This window comes from Pelmatolapia mariae, linkage group LG10_11 (genome assembly GCF_036321145.2).
Source record: "Pelmatolapia mariae isolate MD_Pm_ZW linkage group LG10_11, Pm_UMD_F_2, whole genome shotgun sequence".
Taxonomy (NCBI): Eukaryota; Metazoa; Chordata; class Actinopteri; order Cichliformes; family Cichlidae; genus Pelmatolapia; species Pelmatolapia mariae.
The window spans coordinates 17,922,971-17,938,873 of NC_086236.1; the positions used below are offsets into that span (position 1 = coordinate 17,922,971).

At 42.1% G+C, this 15,903-nt stretch overlaps 1 protein-coding gene across 24 annotated transcripts in view; it reads left to right on the plus strand.

Annotated features, from left to right (window-relative positions):
• nbeaa (neurobeachin a) overlaps positions 1-15,903 on the plus strand; it is a 108,026-nt gene that overhangs the window by 33,596 nt on the left and 58,527 nt on the right. For all 24 annotated transcript variants that reach the window (XM_063486905.1, XM_063486909.1, XM_063486912.1 and 21 more), the window contains exons 3-8: positions 4,270-4,370; positions 6,888-6,983; positions 7,162-7,283; positions 10,154-10,280; positions 12,085-12,204; positions 13,069-13,215. In XM_063486905.1, the coding sequence (XP_063342975.1) occupies positions 4,270-4,370; positions 6,888-6,983; positions 7,162-7,283; positions 10,154-10,280; positions 12,085-12,204; positions 13,069-13,215 (713 nt within the window). The remainder of the gene's footprint in view (positions 1-4,269; positions 4,371-6,887; positions 6,984-7,161; positions 7,284-10,153; positions 10,281-12,084; positions 12,205-13,068; positions 13,216-15,903) is intronic.

Consider the following 15,903-nt stretch of genomic DNA (forward strand, 5'->3'; position numbering starts at 1 on the left):
AAAATCTCTATCGTTGGCCAACTCTATATCGTTTCTATCGTATATCGTTTATATCGCCCACCCCTAATATAATGATAACTTTACAGCTTAATTCCCCTGAATTAACTCCACCCCGTAATAGCAAAAACCACGCCTGACTGTTTTTAGATAATTCCCTGAATTACCACTTGCTTATTAGCAATTTTAATATGACCTCAAATTTGTGGCTTTGAACCAGGTCCAAACAGCTTACAGGGGAAGCGTCTGCAGTGTCCGTGTCCAAACATATTAATGTCTTTTTTACTGGGCTTGGCACTGTGAATTCATCCCAGAGTCAAACTGTCAACATAAAAATTTTGCCTTCTGTGGGGTCTGAGGACACAAACAACTGGATCACCATGCCATTGTGCACCTGCTCTCAGCACACTGAAAATTCTGGTGTTTTTTTTTTTATATGAAACATGAACACAGTTGTCAGTAACTACAAAGGATACTCTCTAAATTACGCTTCTTCCAACCTCATGCTGTTTCGGGACAGTGTAGGGGATCCAGCACACATTGCAGATACACAAGTGCAATTAGTCTGGAACGGGACTTCCAGAAAACATTCAAAAAACACTGGCAGTGGCACAGAGGTGGACTATGACATTACTTTGAAGAGAAGATCAGCCATATTTAAATAAAGGCTTTTGCTCTTTATGGCTGAAGAACTTACTGGTCACACTGTTTATGATGATTGTAGTACTTGAGGAGAGAAACATGCAGATGTATCGCTTATTGATCCTAATTTATTGGTATTTGAAATAAATGCTAACAAAATATTATGATATTATTATTATTTAAATGGTTAATAGGCCTTAAATCACAGTTTGGGATTGAACACAGCTGCCTTGGTTACCATTAGCTTTAACTTTTAATAGAATTGTTTTTTATTCAGTTGCAGTGACACACACACACACACACACACACACACACACACACACACACACACACACACACACACACACACACACACACACACCCCTTATAGCTATTAGGCCAGCAGTGTTATCTGTATGCATGCCTTCACAATGACAGCTTGCATGTGAGGCGTTCAGTGGGCATCTTCAAACTGTGACTACAGAAAGTTGAATGTGCCAAGAACTTTGCCAAGTTCTGGAAGAAGACCCAAAATGTCACCCTTGGTTCGAATTTTCAAGAACCGATTATTTTGGATTGCACACTTGGTGTAAAACTTCACTGATACTGAAAAATAGGTAAAAGTCAGACTAGAAGAGCAGAGTCTGTGCTAAGGTCAGTGCCTTGATGTCTAAATCTGCATTTATATGTAATGAGTTCTTTCTGTAAACTGCAGCTCTCCACCGTGTGTCCAAGTTTCATGCACTTTGTCCTGCACTTTTTGCATAACCTTGCTGACAGACAGAGAGGAAAGAAGTCCTCTACCAAGGCCATTGGCCTATCTCTCTACTTTAACGAAAGTGATGGGGATCCATACCAAAACCTAATGGGCTGTTCTTTAACAGATGCTCAACCTCTCAACCTTGTAATCCTGTTGACGAAGCAGCAACCAGCTGAATCTGTAAACGTGCCTCCACCTTGATGGAAAAAACTCAGATGTTTTTCCTTATATCAAAACCTATTCCACGTGTCCATGAGTGTTTGCCCTGCAGTGAAACATCCATAAAACCCTCCGGTGCAGCAAAAGCAAAATAACAACCTCGATGTGTTTCTGTGTGCTCACTGCCATTTGTTCACAGGGCTTGATTGCAAAACAACACATCCACATTCATCTCTTTACATGAACGTATTGACCTTGGCTTCTCTTTAATGATGCCTCGGAGTGCACATCTTTTGCTCCACCCCCCAGTGTCCTCTCTGCCCTAGCTAGCGCCGCAGGATGATGTTTTATAACTTCTTTGACTTATTACTGCTCACTACAGCAGAGTATACGCCACTTAAATCAATTTAATGCCGATTCTTCCAGAGAGCTGTGATTGTAACATTTTTCCAAACCTATGCAAAATGACCTACATGAATTGAACGCAACAAAAACAGAGCTTAGGGGTTTTGAATCTAGGACATTGTGTATTGCATTTTCCTCTCATACCCAGCACCTCAGTGAGATATCCCTCTCCTTTATTCCCTGTCGCTAGGCTTTGGCTAATGAAATATTATGGGAAGACTCTATTCATATCTAGCAGGCCTAATGGGAAAGAAGAGCCTTTCTAAGCAGATTGGCTCCCTCTAAGAGAGCTGTGCTGTCTCTCTGCCATATCCACACTGATCTGTTGTGGTTGTGTAAAGTGAAAGTCAATGAAGCAGGAAGGTCATTTGGGCTAAACAAAAGCCTCAATGTGGTATTTAATTATATGCTTGAATATTGAGAGGGAATTGTATTTAAAGCCTTGTTTTTGTCATTTAATGACATGTAGCCATTAAACAAAAGCTCTTTCGCAGCCTTAGAGAGGGAGGTGACAGATTGCCACTATTGTCTGTTAAAATGTGAACAAATTAAAGGAATAGATTACAATTTTGGTAAATATGAATATTTGCTTTTTGGGGTTTTTTTGCTAAAAGGAGATTAATACTACTCTGCATGCTGTTTTTTTGTACTATTAGCAGTTAAATTACATGTGTGGTCAGAAGTTTACAGACACTCATCATTGTACAGCATCTTTAATTACTTTAAAAAAAGGGAAGTGGGTGCACAAGTTTGAATTTGGTTTGGATTTTATCTAATCTACACAGGATCAACATTTAAAAATGTAGGGCCTCTAATATTTGCCTATACTCAAATCTTTTAAGTAATGCTGTAGCTTCTTCAGTGCCTTTTAACCCTGTAAAGCCTGATACAAATTAAAGCTCATATCTGCAAATTAATATTGAATTCATTAATTTTTTAATTTTTTATTCTCACAGTTATTTCACAGTTCAGGCTTAAAGGGTTAACCTGACAAGTCCAAGGCCTGTTAACTTCTTGTGAGTGATTATAATCGATTTTGCCAGGTGAAAAATTGGTATCGGACCAATGCTCAGAACAATAGGAAGGAACTCCGTGAAGATTTAAGAAGGAGAACTGTGTAGATTTACATAAATAAACAATTGTACATAAATACAGGATAGTCAGATGTGTCACCCTCAGATGAGAGGATATTTAGTTAGGTTAGGATGTTCAGACAACCCAACAAGCCTGCCATGAACTGGAAACTGTTGGAACACTGGCTTCACTGGCCATAGTGGAGTGAGCTTTTGCCATGGACTGAGGAGATCCAGAACAAACAAGAAGCTCCTGCTCCAAATTCGACACCTTCGAGCTAGACTGGAATTTGTAGCTGTCCACATGAATGAGCCAAATGGCTTTTGGAGAAACGTTTTGTGGTCAGAGGAGACAAAGATTGAGCTAACTGGCCACAATGACATGAGGTTTGTTTGCAGGAGTAAAGGCGAAGCTTTCAAACATAGGAACATTGGGTCTGTACCAAGAAGCCAACCAGTTTAGATGAATCCCACCAGTCCATCCAAAATTATATCAGAAGCTTTTTGATGGCTATCAAAACTGTCTGATTGAGGTGCACCCTGCTAAGTGATGTTTACCCAAGTGAGAGTAGAGGTGATGTATGTGTATAGTCGAGCCCGTATGTACAATTGTGACCCTGTGTGGATTAGAGAAAATCAAAACTCAGTTCGTATTCTTAAAGTCATTAAAGATGTAAGCTGTACAGTCATTGCACTCTGGAAAAAGAACAGTTCAAAGGAATCATTAAAAGCCCCAAATCACCACAACATTCATGCCCACGATGAGTGCATGTAAACGTTTGACCACAGCTATATTTGTGAATCATAATTAACGCTGTCACAGCTGACAATATATTTAGCCCTTTCTCAGTTGTTTGGCCTTCTACTCCCTGATGTATTAAGATCATTATGTATTAATGGAGCTTTATCCGTTGTCATGTGTACGCTGACCGTATTTAGCAGTGCTGTGAAAAGCAACACTCGTTGAGGTTTGAGGTTGTGTGTGTTTTGTTTACATGGCAGTAGCTCTGAGTACTTGGATGAAGCGCTGCTGATTTTTACTTCTCTGAATAATAAATTGCTCAACTGACAGTATAAAAACCTGTCAGTGTCTTATGCCCTCACCATATTCTATCAGAAATGTCAGTAGAGAGACTTCCAAACGCTGACTCACACACAAACTCATAGGAGCATGCACATTCAGGATGTCTCTGCTGTCTTACACTTACTTTCTGCCTTTGTTTGTGTGTGTGTGTGTGTTTTCTTTGTTGTCAGACCTTCTGGTGGACATGCTGGGAGTCATGGCCAGCTACAGTATCACAGTCAAGGAGTTGAAGCTGCTCTTTAGTATGCTGAGGGGCGAAAACGGCATCTGGGTAAGTTTTGGTGGTGATTTAAGAAGCGATTAGAATTTTAGATTGTGGGTACGTCTCCGCAGGATCTGTCATTTCCACGACTTCCATTCATTGTCTGTGTAAGCAGGTGAGCAGTGTTGTGGTCTAGGCTCCTTCATGCAAATCAAGGGCATCCAGCGCAACTCAAAGCCTCTATAAACTGAAAACTAGCTGTTGTCATTCGACAGCAACAGCAACTGCAGGGCTTAAATTCTTGCAGAAACACATTTTGTTACACTAAAGCTACTTTGGGCTGCTCTCTTATTTCCCAAGGGGGCCACGTGTTTGATTTGGCACAGATTTCATGCTGGATACCCTTCCTAACACAAGCCTCCCATTTATCCTGGCTTGGGACCAGCACTAGGAGTAACTGGCTTGTGACCCCCACCCTCCACCCCCATGAGACTGAAATTGTGTCTCTACCTGGTCATGAAGCAGGGCTATTTCATGTGTTAACCTCTGCACCAGTCCTAGAGAGCTTATTTGGAAACGAGCTGCCACTTTGGTCTCGGTTTAAAAAAATCTGGAAGCAGACAGCCCACACGAGTTCGTCCAGTAGGGTGCAGATTATGGTTTGCATGGTTGTAGCTGTAGAGAATAAAATAAGTCATCCAATCTAGCGAGTTCTCCAGCAGGCGTCCAATGCCGGGAAGTGGCGTGACACGCACCATTAGCTACGGGCTAAGACTCATGCACTTACTGGTTCTTTACAGTTTAACAAATATCAACACTACAAAAAAATTGTGATGTATGTCATAAGTATCTCCTGTGTTTCATATTGGGAGCATTTCTGATGCGGCGTACCTCAGGGGACAGTTCAACGACAGAAGGAGCTTCAGTCAGAAACCCTTTGTTTGCTCAGATGGCAGCAGACCAACAAATATATCAGAACATTATTGAAGATTCAGGTCTGGTTTGAGAGGAGCTGGTATTCACGAAGCAATATTAATTTTCTCTGCCAACACTGATGATTATTGGGATGTTGTAACCTTGGATATGTTTGATCTTTTTAGGTTTTTTGGTTTTGTTTTTACAGATGTCACATTTGCTGCTAAATTAGACATTTCACTGTTTTTGATTTACTGGTATTCACTTGCTGTGGAAGCTTAAAAAATGCACACTATATTAGCCATACAGCATGAGTTTGTTTGCGTGTCATTAGTCTGCATGCCACTTAGTGAGATGTTTTTGCTAATGCACTAGAATAATGCAGGATGGGTGTGTATACCTTTGTGTGACTCCATGCTAGGATTTATTTTTGTATGTTTTTTAAGACAAGGGCGCTTTAGCTTGTGTTCTTGTTTTTTCTTTTTCTTTTTGCTTGTAATTGATTTTATTAGTGTAATTGAAGAGAAGCATGGTGAAAAAAAATTGACAGTGAAAGCTTAATCAGGTGTGAAGGTGAAGGAGCCAGTAGAGTCCAGTAGAGTCACATTCAGGACACATATAATCATCTGAACCGCTCTATGTAGCTGAATGCTTTGTTCGGGGATTTCCATTTCTGCTTCTTTACTTCTCCTTACCTCAAACTTTCTTTACTCTTGCACAGTGAGCCAAATAAACGTCTGTTATCACAAACTGCCAATTTGGCATTGTATTCTCAGTGAATTGCTTTGCAGGCAATTGGAAGAGAGTTTGATTAATACATTTCCTCCTTTATTGAAACGGCAACATGAACCACTCTTGCACTTTGGTTGCTTCAGGCTTTTATACTGAAACCCGTATGCTGTTTATTGTCGAATTTCTGCTTAAATTGGCTTCTGCTATTGCTGATTCATGCTTACTTTTAGAGCTACAAACGCCAGTACCTGAAAATGGGATTAATTCAGGAGCTTAGATTTGGGAGTGCTTAGTGCAATCTCAGCTTACATTGCTTCTTGTTGTAAGCTTAACAGCTCCCTGTAGTTTGCTCATTGGCCCACCTTCTAGTCGGACGGTTTAGCTGACTCAGAGCGGATGTTTTAAAACTGTACTGTGGAGATTAACGAGGGTTTTATGAGTCTAAACCGTCTCCTATGACATCCTTACTGACTGTAGTTTTAGCAAGGTTCGCAGAGTGTGCGGTGATTCGGTGTTTGTTAACTCATCCTGTGAATCCTTGCCACTTCTTCGGCAATCCCCCCTTCTAGCCAGGCTCCAGGGCAACCTCCATCAGCAACCTCTGGTCACTGATCAGCAGTCCACTGCTCTCTGCTGTCCAATATCTATCACTAACCCATCCACCTACCGCTGTTTTCCCATCTTTTCCGATTCCTCCTCCCCTCAGCAGCCCTCTCCAGAGACAGATCGATTAAGGGTTGCCATGGTATTGATGAGGTGTTGTCGGGGGTAGGACGGAGGTGATTGAAGAGTTATTGATCCAGCTGGGTTGTGGTAGAGATGTGATGTCACACCATGTTTTTTTTTTTTTTAATAGTCTTACTCTCCCCTGTGCCCCTGATAGGGAGCATCTGTCACTTAATAATGGCAGTCACTTTGGTCTTTCCTCCTCTCCTCCAGCCAAGACACGCTATCAAGCTGTTGTCAGTGTTGAACCAGATGCCACAGAGACATGGCCCGGACACCTTTTTCAACTTTCCAGGCCGGAGTGCAGCGGTGAGACTGACCAGCACGCACTAACCACTTATACACTCAAGCCTTAATCTAAGAAATCTATCAGAATAATTCTTTTTTTATCCAGATCAATCCATGCTTGTTTACAGTTAGTCAGCTCATATTAAATGGCATTTTCTCGTGCATATGAGTGTAGTGATAGCTGATTGTTCTGCTCCAGGCTATAGCTTTACCACCAATTGCCAAATGGCCATACCAGAACGGATTCACTATCAACACTTGGTTCAGGCAGGATCCACTCAACAACATCAATGTGGATAAAGACAAGCCGTACCTCTACTGGTAAGTTCATTCATCTGGACTGTTGAATAAGTCAAAGAAACATCTTCAAACGTTTATGTTTTCATGAATTTCAATGAAAAATCAGCTCTAGCACTGTTAAAGAGTTTCTGTTAGCTGTGAATCTTGCACTTATTTCCCTGACTTGTTGACCTAATGATGTCACCCTGATATTATTGTGTTAGAGAGGCGTTAAATCGAGGAAAAGGAAATCAAAACGTCGCCAAGTTGGTTTTTTTTATCAGGCCTCCGGGATCACAAAAGCACAGGATTTCTTTGTAGACTCTCGGTATGCTTTAAAAAAAAAAAAAACTCTAGATAGGTTTGAGAAAAAGAAAATGACAAAAGAGGCTCAGACATGAGCAAATTTCTATAGTGGCAGCACTCGCTAGTGTTCTCAGTTTAAAGAAATTTTACTTTTTGTGTAAGAAGTGGTTTTAGTTCATACAGACGTCCTTGTGCTTTCACTATTGATCCAAGCAGAGGAGCCAACATAGCTGCACAAAGCAAGTTCAGGCCTGTTCCTTCTGGATGTCAAAAAGCATTATAGTTACAGTTGGAAGAAAACTAACCTGAGGTGAACACGGATGACACAGTTTGAAGGAAAGTGTGCTGCACTTAATCACAGCATGCGAATGCACTTAATATACTGCAGACTGCAATCTGCCGCAATTGGTGTGAAAGCCATACAGGATAGGTTCACAAATGTGCATGTAAGAAAGGTTTCACTCGGTGCTTTTGGAAAGGTTGAGCGGACAGATTTCCGTCAGGATGCACGCACGTGATGGGTTTTAACATCACGTCAGAAACTGAATGAATCAAAAGAATTCTGGGTTAAAGGAAGGGGAGGTCAAACTGCTTGTGTGAGACAGAGGATGAATTGAAGTTTTTGTTGTGTTCAGGCAACAAAAGCTACTTTTGGCTTATTCAGAAGGGTTCACAACAGCAAGCACAGTTTCCCTTGTGGGATCAATAAAGTGTCTGTCTATCTATTTCTAAGAACTCTCACCGTGGGAACTTGTCGTGGAGTCATGGGGCATTCATAAGTCAAAGTGCAGCTGTTACAAGATAAAAAAAAAATCTGAAAATCAGACAAAAGCATTTTTTTTTTCATCTTTTCAATCATCACAACAAGTTGCATTTGTAGGTTTTTTAATTTTTTTATTTTTTAAATACAAGTAAATACTCAGACGGCTTTAGACAAGCAACAAACTGTTAGCAGTCACTGTTGACTATCGCAAACAAATTGTGACAGTTTTTGATTTGCAACAGGCGTTAAGACATTGTTTTAATCATGTTTCTGTTTAGACGCGTAATCCATATTATATTTGTGAAAAGCAAAATAAAAATGAGGATTTTTGGTCTTAAATCAGATGTAGAAAAATGTTGAAGTTGTTTGAGTCCATTCATAGTCAGCATGTTAGTGTTTTTCAGCAATTTCAGTACTGCAGGACTCGTAGGAAACAGATCAACTCTTCTAACACCTCACTTCCATCTTTTTGTCATCTTAGGAGTGTTAAAGTGTTGTGTTGTCAGCTGGCCACAGACACAGCGATGATCACATAGCTCCCGAATCCTAAACAATCAGATCTATTCAAATCTTTTTCCAGCGTTATTTTTGTTCAGCTTTTGAGTGTCTTCAGTGAAACATTTAATATAATGAGTTAACTAGTCAGACTGAATGACATGGTTAGGAAGTTAATAGATAAACAGATAATGAATTAGAACATAACTTTAAATGTCAGCACACTCCATTATAAGTGATCTGTTGGGTGGATGCCTCCTCCTCGCTGTGCAGCTCTGGCCCTCGCTGGCCTCACCGTTAGTGTTGCAAGTGCAAGCCGTTAGCTACTATGAAGCTTCATTAGCTTTGACCTTTTATTTAATTGAACTCCTTCACGCCACTGCTTGGCTTCTTCCCTCTACCTCTTCGCTCTTTGACACTAACTAGCGCCGTCCTGCCTTCACCTCTCCTCCCTCTGATTCATTACTGAGGGAAAAGGTTGTGAAGTCGTCTACAGGAAGCGCGACGTGCATCCATATATCCTCCAGATACTATCTCGGAGATGAGTGCTAATCAGGAAAAGTGCTCGGATGTAATCTTGTTTCCTTAGTAACGGTTTGGTTTGTCAGGTTGTCATGGTAAGCAGGGTGCGAGAGAGGGAGGGCAGCCTCCTCTTCTCTGGCCCATTTCTTATCATCCTCCCCCAGATGCAGCTGCTACTCCAGCTGCCTGTCTGATACTGGCCTCAGCAGCTGCATGAAGGCCATGATAACGCAGTACATGTACTACTAATGTGTACCAGGGATTCACTTGAGGGGGATTTATATCTCCTTCCTGGCTCTGCTGTATGCACGATCCTTCTGGGTCTATTTTAAAAAGAAAATATGTCTGCTTGTTTCAGGAAGAAGCTTAGCTGTGAGACTAGGTTTTATGTGGAGGTTACAAGCGCGGGAAGAGAAAAATTATGCGGGTAAAATGGAGGGAAGAGGATTACTGGTGTTTCTCACAAACCTACAATCTGGGACCCTTGGCATCGCTGAAAGGAAAGCACCTTAAAATCCTGCTTTTTGTGACCCTAAAGGATGCGATATGTGGGTGTGAAAGGTGCCTTGTGCATGTATTTCAGTAGTAAGGATATCTTGAGGTGCAGTTGTATTTGTGAAATAAAATCCAGCTCTTTTAGTCTAAGCAGCTTCATGGTTCACATGCCATTTAGAGGGACAGCTCATTCATGAAGTTCATTCATGAAGCCTAACCTAATTTGTTTTCATTTACAGCTAGCTGAAAACTTATCACAGCCATTTTCAGACTTGTATCTCGACTCTACACCAAAGTGAAATGAGTGTTGCTCTTTCTCATTCTTCTTCAGTTTTCGCACCAGTAAAGGAATAGGTTACTCCGCGCACTTTGTGGGAAACTGCCTCATTGTGACATCGTTGAAGTCGAAAGGAAAAGGCTTTCAGCACTGCGTGAAATATGATTTCCAGCCCCGCAAGGTAAGAAAAAGAAACACCCATTTTCTGGAGCTCCTGTGCCACTTGTTAAATGACACAGCATCAGGAGAATGCTGCTGCTCTCCCCCGTCTCTCTGCACACACGCCGAATGTTGATGAGTCCAGATAAGGTCTGTCAATTAAGACCTGCACGCTGCCCCTGTACCGCGCTGTCAGCATTTTGCCACTGTCCCGCACACGCGCTCGCACACATCCTCGCACGCGCACATAAACAAACACACATTACTTGATGAGATGGCCTTCCAGAGGATTTGCTGACCCAGTAGAATCCCTGCACCGCCTAACGAAGTTCCCAGTGGTTCCATTTGATAAATTTCGAAGCCACCGTGTCTCACAGCGTTTTGCCTTGTCGTGTACACACGTTAATGCGTGTGTGCATGCGTGTACGAGAGACTGAACGCTGTCAGCGCACACATTGTGCTCCCTACTCCCCATGTATACATGCACCTGCAAAATTATAGCTTCCCCACCCTCCCCTCTGCACTCCTGTTCCCCATTGCAGTCTCTCTCCAGGGAACCTGTGTGTATTATCACCAGGGAAGATGCTTTCTAATGAAGGCACACAAGCATATTGCTGTAGCCATACACTATAAAGGTGGGCAAAGTGAAAAAAGAGAGAGAACAGAAAGCGTTCTGTTGAGTAAATGAGTTCAACACTGTAGTAATTCATGTTAGCTGACCTTCTTATAGTGAGCTAAAGTAGAGGGCAGTGAGAGTGAGTATTCTCTGTATTACAAAGATATGAATTTTCACTAAGCTAGGAAATAAAATAAAGTCTTGATGAAAACATACAGTAGTGGATACAGCAGGAGGCTTTTGTCAATATCTTTCAATAGTTTGTGTTTATTAAATAACAAGTGCAAAGGTGCAAGTAACACATTTTGTTCACCACAGGCTTCAACAGGTTTGCTTTTACAGTAGCTTAGTAGTCTGTATGATGCATTCAGCCACCAACAGAGCCAATGTCCAAATGAACAACATCAGTGTACCAGATATTTTGGAGCAATCAAGGCTGACAGTGTTTTTCCTTCTATTACTTGCAACCCCGAGAGATCCCTTCACCCCCTCCAAGAAGCAAAAGGAAAAAAAATAAGAATAAAAAAAGCAAATTATTTGCTTTTATTTGCCTAACTTGTGAGCCCTTTTTTGTGTTTTTTGTTGTTGTTGGTTTCACTCATGGTTTTCCTCTCTGCTGTCACAGCTCAACACCTCAACAAACACATGACACCAGGCTATAACTCGCTCTGCATTTCAAAAGCAGATGAGGTATAAAAATAGGAAATCCCAAAAAGTGCAATTGCAGCACGGGACTCACGGGAGCTCGGGTGTCATCACTGTGGACCGCCCGACCCCCGTAGCAGTAAATATTATACGCCAAGGCCGTTGCCTTGTTTCTCAGCTCTCAGTATGAATGCGTCACCTTTTCACTAAGTTTCAGTTTAGTTTAAATTCAGCCCTGAGGGTTTGGATGTAATGCGTCTGATGGACAAACAACTGTCAGTAATAGCCGAGGTGAGCGCAGAGGCAGAGGAATAAAATCAATTAAAATACCGTTCTGGTTGTACATAAAAACGAAAAAACCAAAACGAGAAAGGTCTCAGTCGTCACGAAACAGTTCTAAAGAACTCCCACAAATATAAAAGCCTCGGGTAAAACAAAGAACATTTAGTTCTTGTTTTGGTAATTTGGTGCAGCGATGCTTTTCTTGTTTTGATTAATCATCTTGTGTGTGCGCGCCTGCGTGTGTGTGTTTTATTTTAATGTGTTTTTTTTTTCAATTTTTCAGTGGTATATGATCAGCATCGTCCACATCTACAACCGCTGGAGGAACTCTGAGATCCGTTGCTACGTGAACGGTCAGCTGGTCTCCTATGGTGATATGGCCTGGCACGTCAACACCAACGATGTAAGGGCACTGATGTTGTTTGCCGTGGATTTACGTGGTAGCGCGCACAGTTGATTATGAACGTGGAGTTCATTATTCAGCTGCTTCTATTTGGCGATTGCTTAAAAAAATAGATTTAGCTTCAAAATAAGGATTTCCGCAGCACTCTCAGAAATCCAGTACTGGTCTGGCTCTACTTCACACCTCACTCCTGTTGTGATATTGGCAGACATCTGAGGTTTGCCCTCTGCATTTGTCAGCAGGAACAAAGTTGTCCTTGGGCCTCTTTCCAACATAGCTCTCCCAAACTCCAACTTCCAACTTTTCCATTTAGCAGGTGACAGGTAGCTGCACGGCCTTTGTTCCCCTTCCATCCTGGCCAGCTTTTGACATTGCTGCCGGTATTGAAGGTTGGCGTTGTTGTAAGAAACTGAGGGAGAGGGTTTTGCTGTTCACGCAGCTCATTCAGAGACTTGAAAGCAAGGGTCTCGGAAAACGTCGACGCTATCGGGCTTTGTTTGGTCCCGAGGGCCGAAGATAAAACGTTTGTCCTCATTTTGAAAAAAGGCAGAGGAGTAAAGATTTCATTGTGATAAGGGCTATGAGAGCGAACGGGACAAATGTAATAGCAGGTGTGAGTAGAGTTGGGACCGAGCGATTAGGAACCAGCAGCTATTAAAGGTTTATCTGTTTTCCACCATCCACTGTTTATTGCTTCAGAGATCTTATGACTCAAAATGAACCATATCTGTCTTTCAGATCACTGTAAAGATCAGCAAACTTCAAAACATATTATTTTTCTCCAAACGGTTGATTACTCTGATTACATTTCTGTTTGATTATGTCTGAAAGGTAACATTATCTTGTGCTCTGTCTTTCCTTCAGAGTTACGACAAGTGTTTCCTGGGTTCATCAGAGACAGCAGATGCTAACAGGGTGTTCTGCGGTCAGCTGGGGGCCATTTACGTTTTCAGTGAAGCTCTCAACCCAGCTCAGATTTTTGCTATTCACCAGCTCGGCCCAGGATACAAGGTGAGATAGCGCCCGCATCCATGCTTATCACCACTATAGCACATGTTCTCCAAATGCTTTGCAGTGCTTCAGTGTCACAGTTAGAACATCCCGGCCACCTGACTATTATTTCATGTTTCTACATGCTGTCTGTTTCCGTTCATATTGTTGTTTATAACCTGAGGATTTTACCTGTATCATCAAAGTCTGCACTGTACACTGGTACCTGCTGTGTGCTGATTTAAACACCAACAATAACGGTGTTTGATCAAATGTAAAATCATAAATCAAGGCAATCTTGAAATATTGAGGCCTTACCAAGGCCACAAATCTTAATAATTGCACTATTTTAAAGTTAAAGGCAGGGCTGAACTTTAAAAAAACTAAGAAGAAGAAACTGAGGCTACAAAACCAACACTGGATAGAAGCTTGGAAAAACATCTGGTTTTTATGAGTCTCCTTGTCTATTGTGATTGTATGGTAGGGTCAGAATGTGTAAACAACATGAAAGCATGGGTCCATCCTGCCTTGTGCCAAGAGTTCATGCTGGTGGAGGGGTAATGGTGTGGAGCATATTTTCTTGGCACACTTGGTACCAAGCGAGCATGGTTTAAACAACACAGCCCCACAGAGTATTGTGGCTGACCACGTCCGTCCCTGTATGACCACAGCGTACCCATCTACTGATGGCTGCTTCCAGCAGGATAATGTACCAAATCATTTTAAACTGGTTTCTTGAACATGACAGTGCACTCAAATGGCCTCCACAGTCACCAGATCTCAACCCAGTCGGGCACCTTTGGGATGTGGAATGAGAGGTCCACATCGTGGAAACTGTGTGGTGCTATCATGTCAATATGGACCAAAATTTCTGAGCAGTGTTTTCAGGAAATTGTTGAAGACATTATGAAGTACTTCATCCCAGTGTTAGAATATGAAGTGTGTTTAACGGGCCGATTAGAAGTAGTATTTTAAATAAGAACATTTTTTTAGGCACTTCAAACATTTATCTGTTTATAATACTTTTCTCTGCTGCGACTGTTGACGTGTCCGTTGTCTTGGTTTAAGTTTAAGCTACGTCTTGCTTTTTAGCTCTAATGTGTGAGGCCGTAACTTCAAAGCAGGTAAAAAACGTGTACACATTTTTAGCAATAATACCAAGTTTATTCCAGTTTATTCCAGGACTTTGTGTTCCTGTGGTTATTAAAGTTATTCAAATGAGGCTTTACAATGTTGGGGTGTTGAGCTCTGATTGCTTTAGAAATCACAGTTTCTGCCTTTTGGTCTGGCTATCAGTGGCAGCTGAGATGCCTTGCCAGCTGTCTGCTTCTTGTTTTGGCACACTTGCACGCCTCAGGCCACTTACGACTTGTTTATGAAGGTGTCCAAAGATGTCAGAATTTTAAAAACCGCGAGTCGTCATGGGGATAAGGCAGCTGATGTGATTTCAGCTGCTTATTAGAAAGAACATATCCTTAATCAGATTTTCTTCTTTCAAATAATTTTTTTTCTTTGGCACGTTTGCATGTATTAGATGGCAGCTGTGTGGATACATGAGCGATCTGGGGGAAAAAGAACAGGTGAATGGGATGCAGTAAAGATCTGGCTGGCCTGAAAGCGAAACTACAGGCGGTGAAGGGATTTGAACTTGTCAGTGTGACGCTGACGGGGAAAGATGCAGTATATAGAATGCAGGAGTTAGAGCTGTCTCTCATATACGAGCGCTGAATCATACATGTGGCCTTTACACCTTTCCTTTTTTCTTTTAATCATCGAGGCATTTGATGGACTAGACTTCTCTTGAGCTCCTCCTAATGATAGCATGCATGGGGTTTGCTGTTTCTCTGCCATGAATACTGATTCCTCTCTCTGTCACAGCCCACAGTTTCCTGAGGCTGATCAGTCAGATGATTGCTTCTCTGCATGGCTTAGAATGGGCTTCTCAGATGCCCAGAAGAGACCATTAAATGGCTCAGTTGTTTTAAAGCCACAGGCCTCGGCGCTGGCATTGTAATGACAAGTGCGTGGGCTTTTTCGCTCGGCCAAAGGAGGGATACCAGTGGGACTCAGTTTGTGTCACACAGCTTCCGGTCGGTCCTCGTTCCCGTGGCTTCACGCAGATGTGGACGTATGTGTGCGTGTTATACGTTTCTTCTTGGGTTTTGCCTAATCTGTGTTTAGTCGAACTGTATCCACATATATACGCACAGTATGTGTGCGCACAGCCGTATGTGGCTTCTTAGTCCCAGCCACTGTCAGTGTTACTGTTCAGTAATGAGGAGCAGGAAGCAGACAGACACTCTGCTTTAGCACAGTGAGGGTGCGCGTGGTGTTCTGGTTCGACGAGGCTTATGATGGCTGACACGCTGTTTGTGCTAAATGTCTGCGTGCGCAGTTCAGCACTTCCATGCTCTCCTAATGACGGAAGAAGACGGAACATAACGTCTTGTTTTTCTGTGCGGGCCACGGTTGAAAGGAAGCTCTGGTGTTATTTTATCTTCCTCTGCGTGTGTATGTGTGTGTTCTGTATATGTCCTGCCACTCATGTGTTGAATATGTCACTGGTTACACTGTTTATAGGAGGTCCAGATGTCCTCGTTGCAGAGCTCTGCCAGCAATCTGGCCACAACTTAATTAATGAACCATGCGAGTATGTATCTGGACACCTGCATTGTGCGCTTGTGTGTGTTGTTGTGTGTATGTCTCATA